Source organism: Ictidomys tridecemlineatus, chromosome 2 (genome assembly GCF_052094955.1).
Source record: "Ictidomys tridecemlineatus isolate mIctTri1 chromosome 2, mIctTri1.hap1, whole genome shotgun sequence".
NCBI lineage: Eukaryota > Metazoa > Chordata > Mammalia > Rodentia > Sciuridae > Ictidomys > Ictidomys tridecemlineatus.
The window spans coordinates 3,314,390-3,339,229 of NC_135478.1; the positions used below are offsets into that span (position 1 = coordinate 3,314,390).

At 50.4% G+C, this 24,840-nt stretch overlaps 1 protein-coding gene across 3 annotated transcripts in view; it reads left to right on the forward strand.

Moving 5' to 3' along the window:
• Safb (scaffold attachment factor B) overlaps positions 1 to 22,505 on the forward strand; it is a 29,777-nt gene extending 7,272 nt beyond the window's left edge. For 2 of the 3 annotated variants that reach the window (XM_078034195.1, XM_078034208.1), the window contains exons 3-21: positions 2,403 to 2,467; positions 2,552 to 2,758; positions 5,311 to 5,373; positions 8,224 to 8,251; positions 9,172 to 9,718; positions 10,144 to 10,193; positions 10,849 to 10,943; positions 12,327 to 12,476; positions 12,553 to 12,635; positions 12,878 to 13,017; positions 13,366 to 13,454; positions 15,263 to 15,369; positions 17,050 to 17,340; positions 18,098 to 18,235; positions 18,469 to 18,511; positions 21,026 to 21,141; positions 21,463 to 21,569; positions 21,851 to 21,917; positions 22,195 to 22,505. In XM_078034195.1, the coding sequence (XP_077890321.1) occupies positions 2,403 to 2,467; positions 2,552 to 2,758; positions 5,311 to 5,373; positions 8,224 to 8,251; positions 9,172 to 9,718; positions 10,144 to 10,193; positions 10,849 to 10,943; positions 12,327 to 12,476; positions 12,553 to 12,635; positions 12,878 to 13,017; positions 13,366 to 13,454; positions 15,263 to 15,369; positions 17,050 to 17,340; positions 18,098 to 18,235; positions 18,469 to 18,511; positions 21,026 to 21,141; positions 21,463 to 21,569; positions 21,851 to 21,917; positions 22,195 to 22,324 (2,516 nt within the window). In that variant the 3' untranslated portion in view covers positions 22,325 to 22,505. The remainder of the gene's footprint in view (positions 1 to 2,402; positions 2,468 to 2,551; positions 2,759 to 5,310; positions 5,374 to 8,223; positions 8,252 to 9,171; positions 9,719 to 10,143; positions 10,194 to 10,848; positions 10,944 to 12,326; positions 12,477 to 12,552; positions 12,636 to 12,877; positions 13,018 to 13,365; positions 13,455 to 15,262; positions 15,370 to 17,049; positions 17,341 to 18,097; positions 18,236 to 18,468; positions 18,512 to 21,025; positions 21,142 to 21,462; positions 21,570 to 21,850; positions 21,918 to 22,194) is intronic. The other variant, XM_078034205.1, reaches the window with a different exon arrangement.
• Positions 22,506 to 24,840: the final 2,335 nt, after the last annotated feature.

Here is a 24,840-nt window from a genome sequence, read left to right on the forward strand (position 1 = left end):
AATGAGGGTCTCCCTTAATTTCCATGCTTGCTTTAACTTTAATGATAGGATTTTGTAAACAGTGGACAGAAAGTTTGAAGATTTGCAATTTAAAAGCATTTTTATAGTAAATGACGCCGAAACAATTAACTGACTGATAGTGGGGAAAATTGCTTTTCTCATATCTTTTCATGCAAAATATGAATTCTAGCTAAATATGGAAGTCCCAAAGTGAGACTAAAATTGGGGAAAATTTGCTTATGTAAAAGTTTTAAATCTTGGGCTGGAGTTGTGGCTCAGTGGCAGAGCACTTACCTAGCATGTGTGAGGCACTGGGTTCCATCCTTAGAACCACATAAAAATAAACAAATAAAATAAAGGTATTAAAAAAAGTTTTAAGTCTCTGTTAACAGAAAAAACAACGAATGATATATGAGAGACAAAATATGGTGAGGAATTGTGTTCCTCGCAACTAAAACACTCCGGGTCACTCCAGGTGAACTGGGCAGCACAAAATAACCACACAAGAGACAGAGACCTTTTTCTTTGGGTCCTGTGATGGCTCCCCTGACCTTAAGGGTCCACAGAAAGAGAGCGAGCCAGTGCTTGCTGAACCCTTTTATTGAGAAGCCATTCAAATGAGGCTGGGGTCAGGATGGGGCTGGGGGCTGAGTCTAGCTCCGGGATGTCTGCTGACAGCAGGTTGACTGACATCTAGGAAGGCCACACCCAAGGGCAGAGCAAGAGAAGGGGACACACAAAGGGCGTTTCTGTGGAACATTCTATCCCAAACAGGGCAAGGGGGTAACATCACAAAGGAACAGGTGAGCGTAGCTCAATCCATGGGGCTGAAGATGGGGTCCTCAACCTCCAGGACCTGGGCAGTGTCCAGGTAACTATGAGATGTAGCGATGGTCAGAGCCTCTCCGCTCAGGAAGGAGAATGCAAATCATTCAGACTGGCTCCCCACAAGGAATACACAAAAGTATGCTGTCCAGAGAACATTAAATATTCTCACAAATCAGTAAGAAAGATAAAATCCAGTTAACAAAAGGAAAAGATAAAATCCAATTAACTGTATAGGCAGTTCACAGAAAACAAATTGGTGGCACATGCCTTTCAATCCAGCTACTTGAGAGGCTGAGGCAGGAGGATCATAAGTTTGAGGCCAGCCTCGGGAAACCTTCATTTCAAAATAAGATTTAAAAAAATAATAATAAAGAATAAGGAGTGGTAGTGTGGCTTAGTGGTAGAATGCTCTTGAGTTTAATCCCCAGTACCACACATGCAAAAAAGAGGAAAGAAAGGAAAAGAAAACATGATTCATGTACAAAGATGAGTGCATCTTTAATAACATTGGAATAGGGATATGGCTTAGTGGTAGAGCACTTGCCTAGCATGTATAAGGACCTGGGTTTCATCCTCTGTAAGTGGGAAGAGGGAAATAGAATCTTTTGTTATTGAAGTGAGTTATGATAATATTCATATAATTGCAAAATGTATTTGTAATCAGAAACATTCTGTGGGCTAAAGTTCTGGCTCAATGGTTAATGCTCAAGACCCTGTATTGATCAACAGAAAGAGTGAGCATGTGCTGCACCCTTTTATGTAGTTGGACATGTAAAGCTAGATTGTTTGCTTTTTAAATAATTCTATTTTTTTTTTTTTTAATAAAGCTTGTTTCTTTGAGGTTAAGAATTTCCTTACAGCCAGGTGCGGTGGCAGCTGGGGAGGCTGGGGCAGGGAGGATTGTGAGTTCAGCAACTTAGTGAGGCTCTAAGCAACTTAGTGAGACCCCATCTCTAAATGAAATATTAAAAAAGGCTGGGATATGGCTCAGTGGTTGAGTACCCTTGGGTTTGGTCTGGTCCTCAGTACCCCCTCCCAAAAAAAAAGTTACAGACATTCTTTTTTTGCCTAGCATAAAAGATTTGCCCTTTAACTTTTTACCCAGCTGTGGGAACCTGTATGTCAGTAGGTCTAACATCAGAGCTAACTGTAGGTGCTGGAGTTACTAATATTCATCATTTTGTTTATTTATGTTTTGCTCTGTATCATTGTTTCTCTGAGGAATATGCTGTGTGTTGCTTGACTAAAAAGCAGCACATTTTTTCCAGATGCTCTTCTCACAAACAGCCACTTAGGACAGGTCTAATCTGCCTTGGCCTTAGTGAGAACCTATTTCCACACCTCCTGCTCACAGCCAACTAAGAGCAGAGCCTCTGCTCTTACCCTGAAGATGGCGTGTGGCCCCCTTTCTCAGAGTGCCCTTCCAGGCCTGCATGTTGCAGTGTTTCTAAACCAGGAAGTGCCTTAGGCGTTGGAGATGGCTACTTCGATGGTGTTCGGGGGCTTATACACATAAAAGTCATGCTTCTGGAAAATGCAGCTCATTGATCTTTTGTAAATGGTTCTCTCATTAGGGCGTAAACCAGAAGAAGAGGGTGTGGAAGATAACGGGCTCGAGGAGAATTCTGGGGACGGACAGGTATGTGCAGCCTTAGGAGCAGATACACTTAGTGGATGAGCCGGGGGCCAGTCACATAATGGTTTTTATTTTGTTTTGTCACAGGAAGATGTGGAAACCAGTTTGGAGAACTTGCAGGACATAGACATGATGGATATCAGTGTGTTAGATGAAGCAGAAATTGATAATGGAAGTGTTGCAGATTGTGTGGAGGAGGAAGATGCTGACAACCTCCCAGAGTCCCTTTCTGACAGCAGAGAGTTGGTCGAGGGAGAAATGAAAGAGCTTCCGGAGCAGCTTCAAGAACATGCTGTAGGTAACTCGGCAGTGTCCCTGGAATGTACCCTGAATGCCATCCATAGGTACATGGTAGATGATAAACGTTATGATTGGAATGAAGTTCTTATAATGCCAGTACTATAGGATAATGGTTCCGGTAATTCTGAAAACACTTTGTTGGAAAGTGGAATCTCATAAAGTACCTAAGTACATACTGTCCACTCATGTGGTGCAGCATGAAGCATTGAGGAAGGCTGTTCAGGTCTTTCCTATTATAGGAAGTTGCTCTGTGGTGTTAGTATTTTCAAAGCATCCCAGTACTGAAATGAAATATTGGAATTCCAACAGTTGATCTTTAATAATAACCTCGACATTATGTTTGAAGCCTCAGCTTTTTTCATGTCAGAAACAGTCAATTGTGGTAAGATGTTACTGGTGGTGTTCCTTGAACTCCACCTGCCAGGCAGTAGACATTGTGTCCTGTGAGCCTTCCACAATGTGCCGTGTAGACACTGTTGCCCCTGCTTGTCAGTTGAGGGAATTGGGGCATAAGGAAGTAAGGAATATCACCAGATAGCCCACAGCTCATACTAGAGTAAGAACCGGACCAGGCCAGTCCCAGTGTCCATATAGTTAAGTCAGATACCACCTTGTCTTAGTGTCATCACTTGTTTGTTAATTGGGGGGTGACTTGTGGCCTTTGGATGTGTGGTTTGTGGGAGGCCTCATCCCTTCAGCGGCCTGCTGACTGTGACACGTGCACCCTGTTCTGTGCCTGTCAGTGGGCACGTCCTCCTGGAACCAGTTAACCCTGTCTTGGGAGGTAGCATATTATTGTTGAATAGGGGGTTTGATAACAAATTGTTTTTCTGTGTGTGTGTGTGTGTCTTATTCTTCAGCTTCCTAAAAAGGAATAGCAGAAACACTTGCGTAGTGGTGAGCAGTAGATACCATTTATAATTGACTATATATTCTTAAAGCTCTTTTCTTCCCCTACTAAGTAGAAAATAACACATTGTGTAACAGTTGGAAACATCCTAAATTTCTGTCAGTAATGGCTAAATAATTTTGATTTAATGGGAACAATATAATTTGAGTTAAGAGCATTTACTTTGAATGTCTTATTGTTGTGTGACCTTGGATAAATTACTTAAAGTCCCTAGGTCTCAACTGCAAAAATAATAAGTTTTGGGAGGATTAAATGGATGAATGTTTACCACAACAGTAGAACGGAAATCATGAGCCTGTCCATCCATGAGTTTTTATAATGTTTGCTTAGAACACAGCCATATCTGTTATTGCTATTGTCATAGCTGCACACAGTAGGAAAGGTCGGTAGTCACAATAGAGCCCATCAGCCCTACAAAGCCCTGCTTGCTGCATGGTCCTAACAGAGGTTTGCCTGATCTAGACCAGCGCCTAGTACATAGCAAGCACCATAGAATTATGAAATTTTTTACAACCAGTAATGTGGTAATTGCTGTTGTGTAACCATCAAAGTGAACTAAAACAACCTCCAGGAGGGAAGGGAGAATTGGTACAGAATACTGTGCTGCCTTGCAAACGGAGGAAGGGGTGATCTTTGGTGCACAGGCACTGCGCTCAGTGTGTGTGTGTCTTGCATTTGGGGCAACAGTGCACTGAGGGAAGGAAGAAATGGACCCCGGGTGGTTTTTGATGTATAGCTTTTGTAGACCATTTGAGGTTTTTGATCATGGGAGAGTGTCTTTCCTAGTCAAACCAAGGTGATGATAACATATGCTCATATTTCAAAAATATTCACCTTAAAAATGAACCAACTTTCAGAGCTTTGGCAGATAGCCAAAATTATCTTTCTTCAAGCTAATCCCCCTTTCTGGGTGTGAGGAATCCCATGCCTTGCTGGGCAGAGCCCTCATCTAGAATAGAAACTCTCTGCTTCCAGTTATTTCCTTGCAGGTGGGCCATAGATCTGGGTCTTGTCTGCCCTGTGCTCCTATCCCCAATGCAGCTTGGGAAACCACTGCCTGGAGGCGGAGTAGTCAGAGGTGCTGTTCTATTCTGGGCCGGGGCTTCTGAGCACTTTTGGATTCTAGACACTATTTCTTGAAAAGCCAGCCAAAACTTGCTAGTGTGTGTTTTGCCCAGTTCTTTTTGTTTTGTTTTTAGAGAGAGAGAATTTTTTAATATTTATTTTTTAGTTCTCGGTGGACACATCTTTATCTTTTATTTTTATGTGGTGCTGAGGATTGAACCCAGCGCCCCGCGCATGCCAAGCGAGCGTGTTACCGCTTGAGCCACATCCCCATCCCCTGTTTTGCCCAGTTTTGATCTCTCCCATGTAGCCCAGGATATTTTCTTAGAGGCTTGCATCTCAAAATCCACGTTCATACTGTTTTAGTGGGTTTCCAGGTCTGTCTGGAGATGGATGTTTATGTCCAGCAATTTTTCTTTCTGGCCAGAATGCTATTGCGCTGTTTTAATCCCCTCACGGTTTTTACCATTTTGTAATAAATGATCTTCATGGCTGTTGCTTTTCATTGAACAGATACGCTGTTATATCACCTTATTGATGTAATAAATTGTGTTCTTCATTTGTTTCATAGGTAGATGACAAAGAAACCATAAACAATTTAGATTCATCATCATCTGACTTCACTATATTACAGGTAAATTGTTACATGTCTCCACTTTAGAATCAAAGATTAGGCCACAGTTTCTGGAAACCATCTGAGACATTGCATGGCAGTCCCAGCTAACAGTCATGACAAGGTTTGTTCCCTTTGACAGGGTCTTCAGCAGGGGTTTTGCTTTCTGTTATCCCCGACATAACAATGTGCCTGGTGCCAAGGATTTCCCAAGTTTGACTGGTTTCCTTGAAGCACTGTAGCTTATCAGCAGATAATTGAATGGCATATTTTTTGGCATTCTTGTTACAGGTTGAACATCTCTCGTCTAAAATGTTTGGGACCAGAAGTATTTTGGACCTCGGGTTTTGGAATATTTGCAGATGCACAATGAGTTGTCTTGGGGATGGAATCTTAATTCTAAACACAAAATTCCTTTGTTGCTGTTGTTGCATCTTATATACTTGGCCTGAAGGGCACTTATATACTCTTCGCAGCATGCCTGTATTTAAATTGCAACCTGCCACAAGTCAGGTGTGGCGTGTTTCTCCTGTAGTGTCAATGTTCGCTGCCCCAAGTTTCAGATTTAGAGCAGTTTGGATTAGAGATGCTCAGCCTGTAATTTCATTGCTCAGGGAAGGGCAGTCTGGCTGAGCCCCATCTGGATGCATCCCCTGCAGAAAGATGAGTACTAGGTGAGACAGCAGAGGGTGGAGCTCCCTGAGAAATACAAGCAGGGCACTGGTGAGGGCGTGAGGTGTGAGCAGATGATGCCACAGCTGGGCCTGTCCTTCAGGCGTTTTCTTGTAGAAACTGCCCACGTTTCTTTTGACTACTGTGTCAGCATCTGTGTGAGTACTGAATGTTGAACAAATCAGAAGAGAATTAATGGGTGGCTTTTGTAAACGTGAGTCTTGTTTCCTTGAATGTCTTTGCCAGCCTACCTAGGTGCCTGTCTAGTCTTAATAAAAGTTAGTGTCAGCTTTTGCTGATTCTCTTTTTTCCTTAATGTCACCTATGTGTTTAATTAGAAATCACCTTTCAGATGAGATCTCCATGTGCTTCTGCCAGGCAGAGGCGAGGGAGGTGTTGGAAAGCCAGAACTACAGCCTCAAGGAGGGTGCAGTCCTCAAGGAAATTGGGTGCAGCCCAGCTCATCTTTAGAGCTGATGTCGCTCCAGCTGCAAACTGACACAACCATTCCTGACTCAGGAAGGAGAGGAGGAACCGGATCTTGCCATTTTCTCTAGTGTCTTAGGTCAAAGGTTCCCTTGTTTAAGATGGAAAATATACAGTGTCTCCTAGAGATGAATACTTCTCTCTAAACAATGTTAAGAGGGGAATCATTCTGAGAGTGGTGATTCACTTCAGCTGTAGATAAAATCTTAATTCTCAATACTGAGTAGGTTACAGAGGCAGGTGAAAGCAAATCAAAAATAAATGAAGCCAGGCTGGGTACGGTGGTGCACGCCTGTAATCCCAGTGGCTCAGGAGGCTGAGGCAATAAGATCGCAAGTTCAAAGACAGCTTCAGCAACAGAGAGGCCCTAAGCAACTCAGACCTGTCTCTAAATAAAATATAAAATAGGGCTGGGGATGTGGCTCAGTGGTCGAGTGCCCCAGAGTTCAATTCCTGGTATCATCCCCCTGCCAAATGAAAACTGGAAGAAAGTGGACAGTTTCCTAGGCGTCACAGAATGGCAGGGCAGTTCTCCGTGGAAGGTACAGACACTCCAGCCACCACTGAGTGCTTGTGAAGCTCCTATGATGTGTCACATGCGGTGTTGGCCACCAGGGATAGGTGTGAATGAGCATAAGGACCATCCTCTGTGTACAGGGGCCTAGTCTCCCAGTGTGAAGTTCCCATGGCCCCAGGGTTGGAAAGAGGCCTGGACTGAGGGTTGGGAGGACAAATTCATGTTCACATAGACCTCATTCAGAGTCTGCTCTGTGTCCTTGGACAAATTACTCAGTCCCTCTGGGCTACTGTCTCCTAACCTTTGAAAAGAATGTTAGTGCAAATAGTACCAGCCTCCTAGGGCTTGCTGATGGCCAGCGTTTGTGTCTAAGGTGTTCACGATTGTGCCTGGAACCTTGTCAGCGCTCAGTGTGGTCTGGAGCTCCCAAGCAGAGTGTCCTGGGGACATGGGCCCTCAGTGGGCAGCAGCCAGACTCTGAGGTAGTGAGCCCTAAAGGAAACCTTTCTAGAGGAGGTGCCCCTGAGCCAAGCACAAAGGTGGGAGGTTGTGTGGGGAGCCTAAGGTTGGAGTTCACAGAGGGTTGAGAGCATGCCCCTTCTAAGCATGGTACAGATGGGGCAGGGCTTCCTGCAAGGCTTCCTGGGAAGGGTTGGGATTTTACTGATACCATAGATGACCTGGTGGGAAATTGAGGGAAGGAGGAGATAGAGGAGGGGTGAATGCTGGAGGGTGCTTCTGTGTCCCGCCCAGAGTGCAGGGTGGTACCACTACATGATATGACTGATGTCACTAAGTCTTGAGTTTTCAGAAAGCTAGATCTGGGTTAAATGAATGAAGTGATTGCCAGGCTCTCTGTTAGACATGAAAGGAAAATGAAAGCCCTGTTGTCCTTGAGCTTAAGAGTTCTCTTCTGGGGGACAAATGGGTGTGTGACTAGTGAGACGGTCCCAGAGGCTGGGAAAACCTTATAAAGAAAATTGGGTGCCCTGAAAAGGAGGCTGGCATGTGGGGCTGGGGACGAGCTGGCAGATGCCAGCTGTGTGGGGTCTTTCCTTAAACAAGCAGATGTTCCACCTGTCATGTATAAAGTTCCCCTTGGATTTCAAATTCCCTTCTTAGGCACTAGAGTTTTGATTTTAATGAAGTTTAGGTGTTGTCTATGGCAGAGTCTTACTTGTTTTTTTTTGTTGCAGGAAATTGAAGAGCCATCTCTGGAGCCAGGTACTGTTCAATGAAAAACTTAGCAGCTGGGGTTTGGTCTTCCACCTTCTTTAATTTGAATACTTTAATTTTTAAAAGTTGCAGAACTATAGTGTACGTTGTTCTAAAGGTTTACAATCCAGAACATACCAGGATCATAGAGATTGGAAACCCAGCCGTATCACCAGATCTGTGAAAGTGGCTAATTTCTCATTTTGCAAAATGTTATTGGTAAGATGAAATGCTCTTATGCCTTTTTAAACAAACGGCATTTAAACATTATGGAACAAGTTTGCATGCTCTTAGGAGCTGATGCCTCTGTACCCCACGAAACAGATCTTGTGATATCGGGCAGTACCTTAACTTTGTGGTGTTTGGTTCAGGCAGTGTAGGTAGTGCTAGGGAGACCCATATGAACCATTGGGATGTGCCTGGACTCCAGAAGAGGAAAGAGCTCCTCCATGAGAATTCCAAACAAACACTGTCCCCCTTCTGGACTGCAAATATCTCAGCACCAACGGAAGAGATTCTGATTTTCATGTTGGACTGTTCTATTAAACGAAATTCAAAGAAATTTGGAAATTGAGCTGTTCGGTGAACGGTGATACATTCAGTTAAGCACCTTGGACTTCGGAAGCTAAATTTGGAAGAGTCATATATACACGGCGACAGAATGAAGACTGTCAAGAATTCAGCCAGAAGGTTTTGGGGGTTAAATCTCTGGGATGCTTTTCTCTCCCCTGTAGCGTAGAGGCTTACCTAGTAGGCGGCGCGCAGGTAGTGTAACCAGTGTAACTGTGTACACCCACGGGTTTTCCAATCTCTGTGTAGCTAGCAGTTCTCTTCGTGTTAGTGTGGCAGCCGTGCCAGTTCCACATTGTGATTGCTTTATTTCCCTGGTAATTAAACCTTGTGCCATTCTATTCCTGTTAAATCCGTAGAAAATGAGAAAATACTCGACATTTTGGGGGAAACTTGTAAATCTGAGCCAGTAAAAGAAGAAGGTTCCGAGCTGGAGCAGCCATTTGCACAGGATACAAGTAGCGTGGGGCCAGACAGAAAGCTTGCGGAGGAAGAGGACCTTTTTGGCAGCGCCCACCCGGAAGAGGAGGAGGAGGAAGAGCAGGAGGAGGAGGAGGAGGAGGAGGGAGATTTAGATTTGGCCAGCGAGTCAACACGCGCTCAGTGGAGCGAGGCAGACACCCTGTTAGCGGTAGTGAAAAGGGAGCCCGTGGAGCAGACAGGCGAAGGCGCGAGGACGGACTGTGAGCCTGTAGGGCTAGAGAAGCCAGTTGAGCAGAGTAGCGCGGGCTCCGAGCTCGCGGAGGCCTCTAGCCAGGAGGCCGCGGAAGCGCCCACGGAAGCTCCGAGCCCAGAGCCCAGAGATAGCAAAGAAGACGTGAAGAAGTTTGATTTTGAAGCTTGTAATGAAGTCCCTCCGGCTCCTAAAGAGTCCTCAACCAGTGAGGGCGCTGATCAGAAAATGAGGTTTGTTGTTTCTCAGTTTTAGACCAGACGCTATCTCCTTTTCATTGGTCATTTAATGACACACATAAGCTGTTTTTTCTGCAATTGGCCAGCCAGACTGCTGAAATTGTAGCTTACCTCCCAACAGTGTTTTATTTCTCTTTGTTTATTTTACACTGATTACATAATCTTTTTTTCTTTTCTCAACCTATTATGGTTGTTTTCTTTAATTCTTCCTAATTACCTTTAGCCCAGCAGAATTAATTAACTCCTGTGGGTCTGAAATCTTACGGTTAGGTCAGATTTACAATACAAGTTTGTCGGGGTATCATTTTTTCAGAACTAAATTTCGGGTAGGTATGCAACCTCAGCACGTATTTTATAATTTTGAGTTTTGTCTCCTCAATGCTGCTTCCTCCTGGAGTGACACTGTCTTTTGTCTCTAGTTCTGTTGAAGATGACTCGGACACAAAAAGACTTTCCCGGGAGGAGAAGGGTAGGTCCCGTGGCAGTGCCATTTTCTTGGAGCATGTTGGACCCCAGGATCAGCGGGCAGGGCAATTAATTCTAATCCCTGGTGTCCTATGTGCCCACCCAGACATGCCTAAGTCTTTCAGGAGGTCTTTTCCCCTCCCTCGTGGATTATAGAGTGGGAACCAGTTTCTAAGAGTAAATGCAGTGTCTTGATGTGGACACGTGATTTTGAGAGTGTTTTGAATTCCTTGATCCTGTAACCCTGCCTTAAACCACTCACTGAGGAAACAGCTTCACCGGCCTCTAGTTCCTTCTCCAGTGCTCCTCAGAGTGAAAGGATGGGTGGGTTCCCTCAGGATCCCTGTTTAGCTCAGAGGCAGGCGCTTACTCGCGTGCATGACGCCCTGGGCTCCATCCACCTTACCCTGTGGTTTAGCTACTTGGTCATTGTCTAAGGAAACCTGAGCCATCCCACAGCCCTGGTTCCTGTTGTAATCAGCATTCCTGGCAGTGCTGTTGGGTTTGATGGACGCCTGGCGAGTCCTCACCCCAACTGACGTTAGGTTGTGTCGTGATCCGAGAGCAAATGGGAGTTGTCTCAGCTTTAAACTGACTTTCTTGAAGACTTGGGGTCTTGTGGGTTTTGTGTTCTTGACCAGAACTTTCTTTTGAAATAGGTCGTAGCAGTTGTGGTAGAAATTTCTGGGTTAGTGGACTTTCTTCTACGACCAGAGCTACAGATTTGAAGAACCTTTTCAGCAAATATGGGAAGGTAAGAGCCAGGGGCGTTCTGCCAGTGCAGGTCTCTGTGTGCTCCAAGGCGTCCTGGGGCTCATGTGCTGATGCTCTGCAGACCCTGGCCCTCCCTAGTCAGGAATGTGGACGTTCCCAGAGCTTGGGTCCCTCCATCACTATAAATTTGCCATCTTCCTATTGGTGGCTTTGTGACCCTCAGGTCTTAAAACCCAGAGAGGGCTGCTGTAAGGTTGAATCTAAGGTGTGGATAAGAGCTGTGGTCAGTGTTTGAGAAATAACAACGACTGGACAGGAACAAGAGTAACATTGTGGCATAGTGCTTCAGAGGAGGGCCTGTGCCATCCTGTTGAGATGGGTGACCCTGACTGCAGCTGTATCACTGCCTGGCCTTGAGGTTGCTACCTTAGCCCACCGGAGGGCAGTTCTGGCTCCTGCTTGTCTGAAGCATCTGCCTCTCTTGCACCTATGTAGGCTGGTGGGTGATGGCCATCGCAGGTACGTCCTGCAGTCCCTATAGGGTGACACTGGGGTTGGCTTTCTCACCAGCTCTCCTCGCTTCCTGTCTCCCTGTGCATTCTGGACTTGCCTCACAAATAAACTTTTAGGGATAATCACAGGTTAACACCAGCCTTGTTCACGGCAAGAGCTCAGTGTACCATGACAGAGAAAACTAAGAACGTTCACCCTGATTCTTGATGTCCAAGTGCTGAAGGAGGGGGAGCTGAAGACACCGCGGTCGTACAAGTAGCTAATGAAGCCCGCAGGTCCTGTGGTCCCCATAACTCATGAGGCTGAGGCAGGGGGATGGCAGTTCACAGCCAGCCTCAGCTACTGAGTGAAGCCCTGAGCAGTTTATGACCCTGTCTCAACATTTAAAGGGGCAGGAGGTGTGACTGTGGTTAAGAACCCACAGGTTCAATCCCTGGTACCAAAAGAAGAACAAAGCAACCAACCTGGTTTTGTGTGGGTCACAGATGTGACTTTTTGCCCCATTGCCCATGTCCCTCTCCTAATTTGACTGTACATTTAGGCTCATTTCCTCCCATATTTAAGCCACGTTAAAAGAGCACAGGCAGAATTTTGCTTTTTTTTCCCCTGGTGGTGCTGGGGGTTGAACCCAGGGCCTCGGGCAGGCAGGGCAGGCCCTCCACCAGTTGAGCTGTGTTCTCAGCCCTCGAGTTGGCACTTTTGTCTCCCCCTCCCTGTCCTCACCCTGCCTTCCTAGCCCTCCCAGGGAGCCCAGAGAACTGTGTGAGGAGGACCAAAGGCCTTTGAGGAACTGCAGGGAGATGGAGCTGCCCCCTCTCCGTGTGCCCGGTTCCCTGTGCTTTTGCTGCTATGGTGTGGGGCCTGCCCTGCTGCGGGGTGTGTCCGAGCCATATTTGCTGCTTTCCTTCAGGTGGTAGGCGCCAAGGTCGTGACGAACGCCCGGAGTCCTGGTGCTCGCTGTTACGGTTTTGTCACGATGTCCACAGCAGAAGAGGCAACAAAATGCATCAGCCACCTGCATAAGACTGAGCTCCACGGGAAGATGATCTCCGTGGAGAAAGTGAGTGGCCGTTTTCTCCTGGGGTGCAGCAGTGTGAGGAGAGGAGGGGGCACTTGCACTTGATTCTTTTCTTCAGGCAAAAAATGAACCTGCTGGCAAGAAAGCCTCGGAGAAGAGAGACGGCGAAGGGCGGAAGGAGAAGGCGGGCACCAGTGACAGGTGTGCTCTTCCCTGGTAAACCAGCGGGCAGGGGCTGGCGAGGGCACCGCAGCTTGGCAGGCTGAGTGTCTGTGGCTCGACCACTGCGACCGGTGCCCCTGCATTTATTTGTATGGGGCCGGAAAGCTGGTGACACTGTCTTCGTTATAGTCACTCGGAGCTCTTGCAAGGGTGCAGTCACAGCTGCTGTGTTTCCCTAACACCTGCTTTAACGGTGGCGTGTCTGGGGCTGTCACTTGCAGATCTGCAAACATTAAGAGAGAGGATAAGGCCGACAGAAAAGATGACACCAAAAAGGGTGATGACGGAAGTGGAGAAAAGACTAAAGAGCCCGATGATCAGAAGCCTGGCCCCTCGGAGCGCTCTCGAGCCACCAAATCAGGTAGCCAGCCAGCCCAGCCATGTAGCAGCTTCCATCTTTCCTCTGTCACTAGCTGGTATGACTTGTTGATTTGCTATGATCAAGTGACACCACACACCAAGAGTCCTCCTGCATAGTGTGCAGTGTGGAGCTTCCTTCCTGAGGGGCTGCTTTTGTTTTGTTCTTTCTGTTTTTTTTCTTTTTTGTAGTTGTTGATGGACTGCATGTTTTTATTTTATGTATTTTTATGTGGTGCTAAGGATCAAACCCAGGGCAGCACATATGCTGGCAGCCACCGCTCTGCCCCTGAGCCGCAGCCCAGCCCCTAGGTGTGTTTCTCACCTCAGATGTCCTCCTCTGTTTCTATAGGAAGTCGGGGCACCGAGCGAACTGTGGTGATGGACAAATCCAAAGGTGTGCCTGTGATTAGTGTGAAGACATCTGGGTCCAAGGAGAGAGTGAGTCGGAATTTCCTCCTACCTGTAGTTGTTCATGGTGTTTTGTTTTGTTTTACAGTTAACATTATTTCTGGGTATATTTTAGCAGATTCTTGAACCGTTCAATTGGAAAATAAGCTTTCTACCTTTACAAAAATATAGAATTTTTAAAAATAACTTTTTTGTAGTTGTAGATGGACAGAATGCCTTTATTTTATTTATTTTTATGTGGTCCTGAGGATGGAGCCCACTACTTCATGCATGCTAGGCAAGCATTCTACCACTGAGCTACAGCTCCAGCCCCCAAAAATGTAGAATTCATAAAGGAAAAAGGTGGAAAGGTTTTCTTCATACTCATTCCTGCTCTGACATCAGTTGTTGGTTTTTATTTATCTCCTAAAGCTGTCTTCAAAAGTAGAATCTGGGAGCAGTGGGCATGTTTTGCATCGCAGCGGCTCTCCTCTGTGAGCCTGAGCCCTCACACAGACGCCTCTAGGCACGGGCTTATTCTTGGCCTGTCTTCTGGCAGCATGTTCCACGGGAGACAGAAACCAAAGTGTCTGTGTGGGTTCTTGGCCCAGGTACATTCAGGCTAACAGCGACCGCAGTGGTGAAGGCAGGACACGCAGGTCATGAGAGGATGATGGCAACAGAGACGGGTCCCTGTGCAGGTTGCTTCGGCAATCACGCCTGCCCCTGGGTCTCATGTGGTACAGTGAGAGTGCAGTGGTGTGTGTGTGGTTCCTACCCAGAGAAGCCCCATGGAGCAGTGCTGTACAGGATGTTAGGAGGCTGGTCACGAGGGCCACCCTCTGCCTGGCATGAACCAAAATGATTACATCCCGAAGGGAAAGTAGATCTTTTAACTTAAGCTTTTATCTGCAGACTTGGAACTCTGAGTGACCAGAGGCCCCTCTAAAGAGAGCAGCCATGGGCCTGCTCTGTCAGTCTGAGACACAGAGGATGAGCTGGCTGCGGTTTTGAGTGGTGCAGATCAGTTTTAAGCTGGCCTTTCAATATGGAAGCCCATGTTTCTTTTTGTAAATATTATATCTCTTTACTTTTGTGTTATGATAATGATTGAAAGATGCGAAAGTAAAACTAATTCCTGCCAGGTACAGCGGCACACACCTGGGGAGGCTGAGACAAGGGGACCACAAATTCAAGGCCACACGGGGAAAATTAGACGTAATCTCAAAATAATATCATTGTTTTAAAAGGCAGGGGATAGCTGGGAGCACTGGCACATGCCTATAATCCAAGTGGCTTTGGAGGCTGCAGCAGGAGGGTTTCATGTTCAAACTCAATTTCAGCAACTTTGCAAGACCCTGTCTCAAAAGATGTGATGATCGAGTGCCTCTGGGTTCCGGCCTCAGAACCACACACACACATTCCAGGGCTCAGATGTGTAGCTCTCATTAAAATGTTACACAAATAAGGAAGTTGTTAGGCATATTAGAATTGGCTGCATTTTTTAATTCACTGAATATTATGAATCTAGTGCAAAATTAAGAGATTTATTTTGGATGCATCAATTGATGTATAAAAATTCATTTTGATCTTAAATTTCTTCATGAGAAATACTCATTTTCATTCAGGCTCTGTCGGCTGGAGTCAGTAAATCATTGTTTGAAGAGTTTATGTCACGTTAGACATAGAGGAAAGCCTGTGGCCTTCGAGGCACGAGATCTCTTTAGAGAGAATACTTACTTCTTACTGCTCATTCCAAATGAATTCTTCCCTAGAGTCTGCATTCATTTTTGGACACAGATGCTCCTCCTTTTTTCTATTGTCTTTTCTACCTTAATTTTTGTCCTTTGATAAACTAGGTCTCCAAAAGCCAGGATCGCAAGTCGGCCAGCAGAGAGAAACGGTCCGTTGTGTCCTTTGATAAGGTCAAAGAGCCTCGCAAGTCAAGAGATTCAGAGTCCCGGAGGTGAGTCATGGTCCAGGGACACTCACTGATGTGGCTGTCCCCAGACTGTGGTCATGCCCCTGTCCTGAGCGGACATCCTCAAAGTTCCCAGTGCGTGGAACGTTGCTTTAAGCCTTTTTGTTCTGTGGCTTTCTGTTTGTGGATTTGCCGTGTGCTGGCTTTCAACTTTTGGCTGTTTTCAGAGGATTTCATTCAAATCACCCATTTCTTCCCCAGAATTGTGGAAGGTAACCAGGTGGTTAGGTGGCCTGCCTTCCTGTTGCGGTGAAGCTGTTTTGCCAATAGTGTCACATTTGCCTCAGGAGCTGGGAAGGGAGGACTGGACAGTGAGCACATTCTTAACTGCGCCAAGGAAAACTGTGGGATAATGTTGGTCCCCCAGGGTTGTCGTTCTGTGTTCTATTGAGCAGTTAAAAAATAAATAAAAGGCCGGCAGGGAAAGGGGTGGGCACAAGAGCAGGGAGTTTCTGTCCTGTCCCTGGAGGACTTCTGGCCTAGAAAGCAAAACGGTGGGCAGTGAAGCAGGTGCCTTTACTTGTTTATCTGGCAAACTAATCAACAAAAGAGACCTTTATGACCGGAAAGTCACGTGAAAAGAGCAGCATTTCCCACCAGTGAAGGGGGACTTGGTGTTGTGGTCCTTCACCAGCGGGAAGGAGGACTTGCCCTGGTCAGAGTTTTGCATCTGCACTGTGGAAATCGAGAGTCAGGACGAGACGGCCACACGAGGAGAATAAGAAGTCAGAATAACGGGGCCACCAGAGAAAGGGACGGTCCTGGCAGGGCAGCACGGGTTTCCTGCCTTGAAACGCAGGGAGTGCTGCTCAGCCTCACCAGGGGTCAGAGAGGTGGATGGTGGCAGCCCCGGAGACCTTTTGTTGTTTTCTGTCATGTCCTTGGTGTCAGTGTAGGGCTGAGGTGTGAAGAGGTGATATTTCTGCCAGGGCGAGGAGGGGCGGACACGGGCCACAGAGCCCTCCAGGTCCGCGTGATCCACTGCTCCTTGTCATCTCTAGGGGACCCACGCACAGGGAAGGGTGAACGAGGGGTCAGGGTTGTGCCGTTTTGGGCCTTGCTTGGGCAGACCACACCTTATTGCACACTTGGTGGCCTGCTTCCCTTGAGAGTGTCGTCCATCCATAGAGGCGACGCATGGTGGGGTGAGATGTGTTCAAAGTACACAAAACAGCCTGGTGGTATTTTTCTGCCGGTGTAGGTGTGGGTCACCTTTATTGCAGAGACTAGCACCAGAAGGAAATGCACTAACACATCACCGTGTTGCTGCCAGAAGCAGACAGTGGGCTGTCCTCCTGGGCAGGCCCCATCCTCGGTTTTGGGTTGCTGCAGAAATAGGAGGTGTGGGCATGAGAGTCCATTCTGCCTTTAGCCCCATTTCACACGGACTGATCAGGCTGGTGGCAAATGATGTCACATGTTGAACTTCAGGAAATGTTTAAGAAATGAGGCCAGTTCATAGGACAGCTGGCCTCTCCTGTCCTACACCTGTGCTCCCTCTTCCCTGGCTGGGGTAGACAGGGCTGGGAGTGGAATCCTTGGGCTCTTGTTGCGCTTCACCAGCCCCCTGTGGCCAGCACCTCTCCCGCTGCTTCTCACGCATCCTGGAGTGTGAGTGGGAGCCCCTGGGGTGCCATACACTCCAGCCCTGCTGTCCTGCCACAGGGAGCGGGAGCGCAGTGAGCGGGAGCAGCGCCTGCAGGCTCAGTGGGAGCGTGAGGAGCGGGAGCGGCTGGAGATCGCCCGCGAGCGGCTGGCCTTCCATCGGCACCGCCTGGAACGGGAGCGCATGGAGCGGGAGCGGCTGGAGCGAGAGCGCATGCACGTGGAGCAGGAGCGCCGGCGTGAGCAGGAGCGGATCCACCGAGAGCGCGAGGAGCTGCGGCGCCAGCAGGAGTTGCGCTATGAGCAAGAGAGGCGGCCGGCAGTGCGGAGGCCCTACGACCTTGATGGCCGGTGAGCTTGGCCACCTGGGTGTCCTGGTGTGATGTGTGGCATTGGCCACCAGAGTCATGGAGGCCCGCAATCTTGCTCCAAAAGGAAGCCCGGGTCTGGGCTTCTACTCAGCTTGCCTCCAGGCTTCAGCAGGGTTCCCTGGCTCAGCAGAGATGGCGCTGGGTCCAGGCATCAGGTCCAAGCCCAGGCACAGGAGGAGGAGCACTGGGAGGCAGCCAGGGACCCAGAAACGCCTCCCTTGGGGTCCACACAGGCCTCTGTCTTCCACTGGATAAGTTAAAGGGAACCCATGTGCCATCCAGTCCCACTCTCATCAAGGGCCTTCTCAGCTGCCATCGGTCTCTGGGCCTTTGTCTAAGAGAGGAGTCTGCTTTAGCCACCGCTGAGTGACTAATTCTTCAGTGGGTTTCTCGATGCCTCTTTGAGAGGCAGCAAGTCAGCTTCAGGCTAGAAGCAATGGCAGAGTCTCCTGAAAGGGCTCTGGAGAACAGAGGTCTTCCTGGTTTCCCCACAGTGGCACTGGGTTGGGTTCCTAGGGTCGCCTGTGACAGTCCTCCTGATGGCTGCCCTGCTGAGAAATCGAGTGCCCTCTGCATGCAGGCAGCACAGCCCAGCCCGACCTGCCAGCCTAGGCAGCCCAGAATACTGTGTGGAAGACGCTCATGATGTGACGGGGACGGACCGTGGGGCTTAGTTCCAGCTCCACAGGGCTGTCATTGGCAAGGCCTCTTTCCACCCTGTCCTGCACCCCTCACAGGCGGGACGATGCCTATTGGCCAGAAGCCAAGCGGGCCGCTCTGGATGAGCGCTACCACTCTGATTTCAACCGCCAGGACCGATTCCACGACTTCGACCACAGGGACCGGGGCCGCTACCCCAACCACTCCGTGGACAGGTCAGTGTGGCCCTGTTGCCCCTCCTTGGTGGTGTGGGTGTTTTCCCCTCTGGTCATTCACTGGCCTTCCTTGACCCAGGCGCCCACATGACCCATCACTTTGCATCCATAGCAGCTCATGCTCCAGTCACTACATCCGGCCTGGGCACCGCCACGCCACCTGGGGTCTGGGTGGCCCCTTCTGGTTAGCAAGCTTCTTTTCCTCATGGATTGGTTTAAACTGTCTCTTTCAGGAGAGAAGGTTCCAGGTCAATGATGGGAGAAAGAGAAGGACAGGTAAGTCAGAGCGACAGTGTACCCACAGTTCCCATGGAGTCCAGTCCCTTCCCCGCTGCAGAACCCCCGTCCCACTTGAGACCTGGTGTTTGTGGGACAGAGATGTGGACCTGCTGGGCTTAGTCGGGACGTCTCCAAACCATCACCTCAAGGCCTTTTGCGGCTGTTGCCGAGGCTCCCAAGGCTGGAGGCCTGGCAGGCCGACCTGTGCTGCTGAGAAGTGCTGAGCTGCGCAGTAGCACTTCCTGTGGCAAGGTCCTCTGCCCCATGGGCCTGGGGAGGCAGCAGCCACTGCATCTACTCCCAGGGCACACTTGGACAGCTCAGGCTGCCACTAAGCCTTGGAAACAGCCAAGTCTTTGGTCCGTACTTGTTCTTGATGCAGGTTTATCCCATTAGAAAAATAAACTCGGGGCAAGGGTGCTGACTCTAACCCCAGCAACTATGAGGCTGAGGTAGGAGGACCACAATATCAAGGCCAGCCTCAGCAACTCAGTAAGGTCCCAAGACCTCAAAAAACATAGGGGTCTGGGGATGTGGCTCTGGGTAAAATCCCCTGGGTTCAATCCCTGGTACGAATAAAAAAGGAAAAGAAAAAAATTAATGTGGGATCCTTAAGAGAAGACAAGTTGTGAACCGAAAGAAGTTTTGGCAAAAGACACATCTGGTAAAGGACTGTTACCGAAACACACAAAGGACTCTTAAAATGCCCGGTCCCAAGAGGAGAGAGAGCGCAGTCATCTCAGTTCTGTTGGCTTCTAGATGGAGAATTCCCACCAGGGCCCTGCACCCTGGGGCACTTTACTGGAAGAAATGGGGGGAAGGGGGAGTTCAGGAGGTGCTTGTGGCAGAGGAGATGCCCTGCGAGTGTGTCTCTTCCCATGGCGTGTTCTTGACAGATCTGTGCCTCCTGTCCCATCTTGTCCCCTCTTTGGTGTCTCAGCATGACTGAGGACAGCTAGCCTCCTGGCTTAGACTGGGGTGTCCTCACAGGATTACTTCCTCCTGGTTCCTGGGGGTAAACAGCACCACAAGCTGGTCTTCTGATTTCCCCGGGACAGCTAGAACACAGTGGCCACACATCCACGCTCTGGAATCTAGACAGAACCGGGTCACATTCTGGTGACACCCTATCTGCCGAGTCTGTTCCTCTGGCTACAGAATGGGAGTGATTATTCCTCCCACATAAGGCAGAGGATTTAGGCAAGGTGTTGCGCACACCTTCGTAACGTGTGCACAGTTCCCATTGGTCATGACCATCTGCTTTCCGTGGGGTTAGTAGACGACGTCCTCCCGAAACTGACCGTGTTTCTCACATGCCCAGGCCTGCGGAAGGGAGCAGTGCTGCCCCAGCAGCACGGGGTGGCGTTTGGCTCCCAAGAAAAGGTCACAGAAAGAGAAAACTATTTCAGAACTTGGGCTGTTGTTGAGTTCTTAGTGGGTTTGGTTGGACAAAAAAAAATACTGGTTGATTTTAAAACTGCAGGAGAAGTGGAAATGGCTAAATAGTAGAGAAGTAGGTCTCAACAGTAAGTCCTTTACTTTGTAGTAAATGATTTGTCCACTTTCGCGCCTTAAAACTTAAGGTTATTGAGTCAGGTGGAGTGGCCCACATCCGTAATCTCAGCAGCTTGGGAGGCTGAGGCAGGAGGATCCCACAGTCAAGACCAGCAACTTTGTGAGACCCTATTTCAAAATGAAAATGTGGGGGGTGGCTCAGCAGGTACGTGCCCCTGATGTAGTTAGGTAGATAGGCTGATAAAAATTCAGTGAAGCTGTCTAAAGCTGCGGGCTGGTGCGTGTGTTGTGATCCGTGTGTCCTGGGGGTCGCCTAGGGAGGGAGCAGTGTTTTCTGGGGCCCGTGTTGGGAGCAGTCCTTGGCTGTGGCAGGACGCACCGTGGGTGTGCCCTGGCCTGTCCACGGTGAAGCCGTGGCTTTTTGAGGCTCTGGGAGATGAGGCCAGGAAAGTGGCGAGGGTTGCCCCTGTGCCTTTGCACACACTGGTTAGGGCCCCTCTGTTGCCGCCGTGTAGGTAACATTTTCCTGGGCAGCCACCACAGCCGTGAAATAAGGAAAGGGGCGCGTAACTCTGTTACTTCCTCCGCTGGGAGGAAGACACTTAGAGAAAGGAAGGTGCAGCCACGGGGCCCGGGGGGTGAAGGGGGAGACCTGGGAGAGCTTGTGAAGTGTCCTCTTACCTCCTCGACTGCTCTGGGTGCTGGGCAGTCACCAGACCTCTGCTCAGAGTCCTTTGGAGAACTCTGGCGTCCTGCTTGGGGGACCTCTGCCTGCTGTCACCAGGTGCTCTTTCCTTCAGCCACAACCTGGGCCACGGCTTTTCTGGCCTGTGGAGATGAGGGGGTGCAGCTGTGTGGAGTGAGTGAGGTGGCCCTGCGAGCCCCGCAGCAGGGGCCTGGATACTGCCCTTGTCATCACCAGCTTTGTCACCCACAAGGCCTTGGGTGGAGTTGATGACTAAAGCTTTCTTTTCATCCTCTCTCTCTGATGTCCAGCATTACCCTGAGCGCCACGGAGGTCCGGAGCGCCATGGCCGTGACTCCCGCGATGGGTGGGGCTATGGCTCTGACAAGAGAATGAGCGAAGGCCGAGGGCTGCCCCCTCCCCCCAGGTTTGTGTCCCCTGCTCTGCCTGTCCCGGGCCTCTCAGTTGGCAAGACAGACCTGTCTCACCAGGGCCACTCAGTCACTGGGGTGAGCCACCAGGTGGAGAGGGCCAGGCCCAGGCAGCTGGCCGACGTTCAGGGAGCCCCAGAGCCCACTGAGCAGCTGCCGGCTGAGACCCATGTCCTTCCTACGGCTCCTGGGGCACAGGGATGGGAACGCCCCCGAGCTGAGGGGACAACGCTGAACCCACTCTCAGCGTCCACCTCCGCCATTAGGGTGGAAGGCAGAGGAGGGGACACTCCAGATCAGAGATCTCTTTTTCCAAGGGGCAGACGTGACTGGGGGGATCATGGCCGAAGACTAGAGGATGACCGGGCCTGGCAGGGAGCTGCTGACGGGGGCATGATAGACAGGGACCACAAGCGGTGGCAAGGTAAGGAGTGACCTGGAGGGTGGAGACCTGGGACGGGGAGGAGAGCGCCTGCCCTGGGTTTCCGGCCCCTCAGGCCACCCGGAGCTGGTGGTGGGAGGTGCTCTGGGGGTCTGGATAGGCACTGTGCAGGGGGTGTCCCAGGTCCTCCCCACCTGACCCAGTGAGGGCGCGGGGACTGCCAGCTCCTGGCTATGCAGGTGCCTCAGTGGTGAGGCCTGGAGGGCGGGGGAGGCGGGAGTGGAGGCCCCAGGGCTGTGAGCAGCACCGATGCTTTCTTCCAGGTGGTGAGAGGAGCATGTCTGGTCACTCGGGGCCTGGCCACATGATGAACCGGGGCGGCATGTCAGGGTAAGGTGGTGGTCGGTGACACTTGAGACTCTTGCTGGGATGCTCCACCTGTTCCTTCTCTGCATGGTGGCTTGCCAGGGTGACAATTTAAAAGCCCCCGCTAGCCCCTTTGCCTTCCGAGTGGGACACCAGGTCAGAGGGCTGGGGCTCAGGAGGGGTTGGGCAGTCGCAGGGGGCCTGCCCTTCCTGGGCCCACCGGTCCCAGGACAGAGTGGGGCTTGGGAACGGCCACGGCCTGTGGGAGGGCTCCAGACCCGAGAACCTGACTTCTTCCTAGGCGCGGCAGCTTCGCCCCAGGCGGGGCCTCCCGGGGCCACGTGATCCCGCGTGGAGGGATGCAGGGCGGGTTCGGAGGACAGAGCCGGGGCAGCAGGCCCAGCGATGCCCGCTTCACTCGCCGCTACTAAGTAATTTGAATCCTGTGTTCCTGTCACGTGGCCAGAGTATGTTCTGTTAGGAGTTCTCTTAAACCGTGTACAAACCTTTTTTTTTATCTGCTGCCATATTGTAGCTCGATACAATGTGAATTGTTTTTTGTTTTTCGTTTTGTTTTTTGTAATAAAGGTGTTTCTGTTCACATGCCCTTTACTCATTTATAAAGTGTGGCTTCTGTTTCTGCCAGTGAAGGGCAGGGGGTGGGGCTGTGGGGCAGAGGGACTTGCCAAAGCCCACACAGAGGGGCAGGGCCATCTTATCCCTCCCTCGCCCAGGCTCAGTGGTTTCGGTGACTGAGCTCCATCCCTGGCAGCCATGCCAGGAACCCGCCCAGATCCAGGCAGGTGGGACTTGGCCGCCTGCCCAGGAAAGGAATAAGCAAATGACATTGAATCCAGTTTGATCCAGCTGGGGAGGAGCATCTGAGTTACTTGGGCACCAATCCTCCAGAAGTGGGTCCAGCTGACAGAAACGCCAGGGGGTGGCAGTCTCCGAGGGAGGGGGCTCGGGGAGTGTTAAATCGGAAAGGGGCTGTTCCCCAGCAAGAGGGTGCTGGGCCACCACGACACACCTGGGTGGCTGAACACAGCTGTGCCACCAATTGTCTTCTGTAGAGATGCACCTGGCAGCGCTTGTACCTTTGAGTCCCACCGTGTGCGTTGCTGGGTCTCGGTGTCCCAGCTGTGTCTACTGACCCTGTTGGTGTTAGAGAACCACTGGAAGGGCATCGGCTGCTCCGTGGTGCCATTAAGTCCCATCCCGAGGACACGACACGGTACACAGCCACCTTTCTGGTGAGGGAAGGCCTCCTCCTGTGGCTCACCTGCATGGTGCTGCTGCTGTGGACACTGAGTTCCCTGCAGGCCTCGCCCACGGGGTTCACAAGCCGCTCTCCAAGCTTGCTGGCCAAAGCCCACGACTAAAACATTCAGGGTCCCTCCAGGGCAGCACCAAACAACCCACAGAGACCTTTTTCTTTGGGTCCTGTGAGGACTCCTCTGACCTTAAAGGTCCCCGGAAAGAGCGAGCCAGTGCTGACCCTTTTATTGAGGAGAAATCATTCAAATGAGGCCGGGGTCGGGATTCAGGGGGCTGAGTCTGGCTTCGTGATGTCTGCTGTCAGCAGGTTGACTGACATCTAGGAAGGCCACCCCCAAGGGCAGAGCAAGAGAAGGGGACACCCAGAGTGTTTCCATGGAACATTCTGTCCCAAACGGCAAGGGCAACATCACCAAGGAACAGGTGGGCGTAGCTCTGTCCATGGGCAACACCTACGTCTGAAGACACGCCCTCAGCTTCCTGAACTGAGGCAACGTCCAGGTCCCTATGCAGTGACTGGTCAAAGCCTCTTGCTCCAGGATGGCATTTGGCCAGAGTGCCCCCCCCCCCCCCCGCTGCAGAATGGGGGAGGGGTCAGTGCACTTGAAGGCAGGGGACCCTCTGGACCTGCCTGCTTTGGAAGAGCTCAGATAGCAGAGGGCCAGCCTGAGTGCACGGGCTGTGGAGAAGGCTACACCAGCAGCAGGCGGCTGGGCGGGACACACCTGGAACTGCAAGGTGGCGAGCCATTTGGCCCAGCCTGGGCCTGACGGGAAGCAGCAGAGGCAAGGAGGACAGTGGGGCTCGCCTCACTCTGGGTCCCCTCATCTTCAAAGCACTGGTGGCTCTGCCAACAGCCACTGGCTCCAGTGAAGAAGGTGGTCGTGTGGACGTCAACAGGAAGTCCAGGTGGGCGGCTCCGTGAAGACTGTCCCACTTTCTATTTATTTTGGTGCTGAGGATCAAACGCAGGGGCACTCGACCACTGAGCACACATCCCCAGCCCTGTTTGTCCTTGACTTAGAGACAGGGCTCACTGAGTTGCTTAGCACCTCACTTTTTGCTGAGGCTGGCTTTGATCCTCCTGCCTCAGCCTCCCCAGCCGCAGGGATGACAGGCATGCGCCACCCTCTCCCTTGCACCAGGTCCTATCCATTTTTTTATCTTGAGACAGGATCTTTGCTAAATTGGTAGGGCTTCACTAAATTGCTGAGACTAGCCTCAAATCTGCAATCCTCCTGTCTCAGCCTAACCCTAACCCTAAGTCCCCTCAGGGCCTTCCTTTGAATACCCAGGCAGTGTGCATTTGCTGGAAGCAGAACTCAGCTATGATTTTTTTGGTGGGCGGGAACACAAGGACGATGGGCCCACCTGTGGGGTGAGGACCCACCACATCCTCAGCCTCCAGTTCAAACCAGGCAGCCTTGATTACAGGCGGCCCCTCCTGGTGCCTGGAGAGCTGCCCAGTTCTCTGCTCCCTTCACCTCTAATATCTGTCCCCTGCTGAGCTCTCTCGCCTGCTCCCCGAAACTCCTAGGAATGGGGATCCTGCTCCCTGCTGCCTGTCCTGGCACAGCATCCTGGGAAGGAATCCGACTCCCACCCAGGCTGTCTCCTCCCAGGGAAACTGCTCTCTGGATTCCTGACACTGATTTCTTGCCGTCACCAG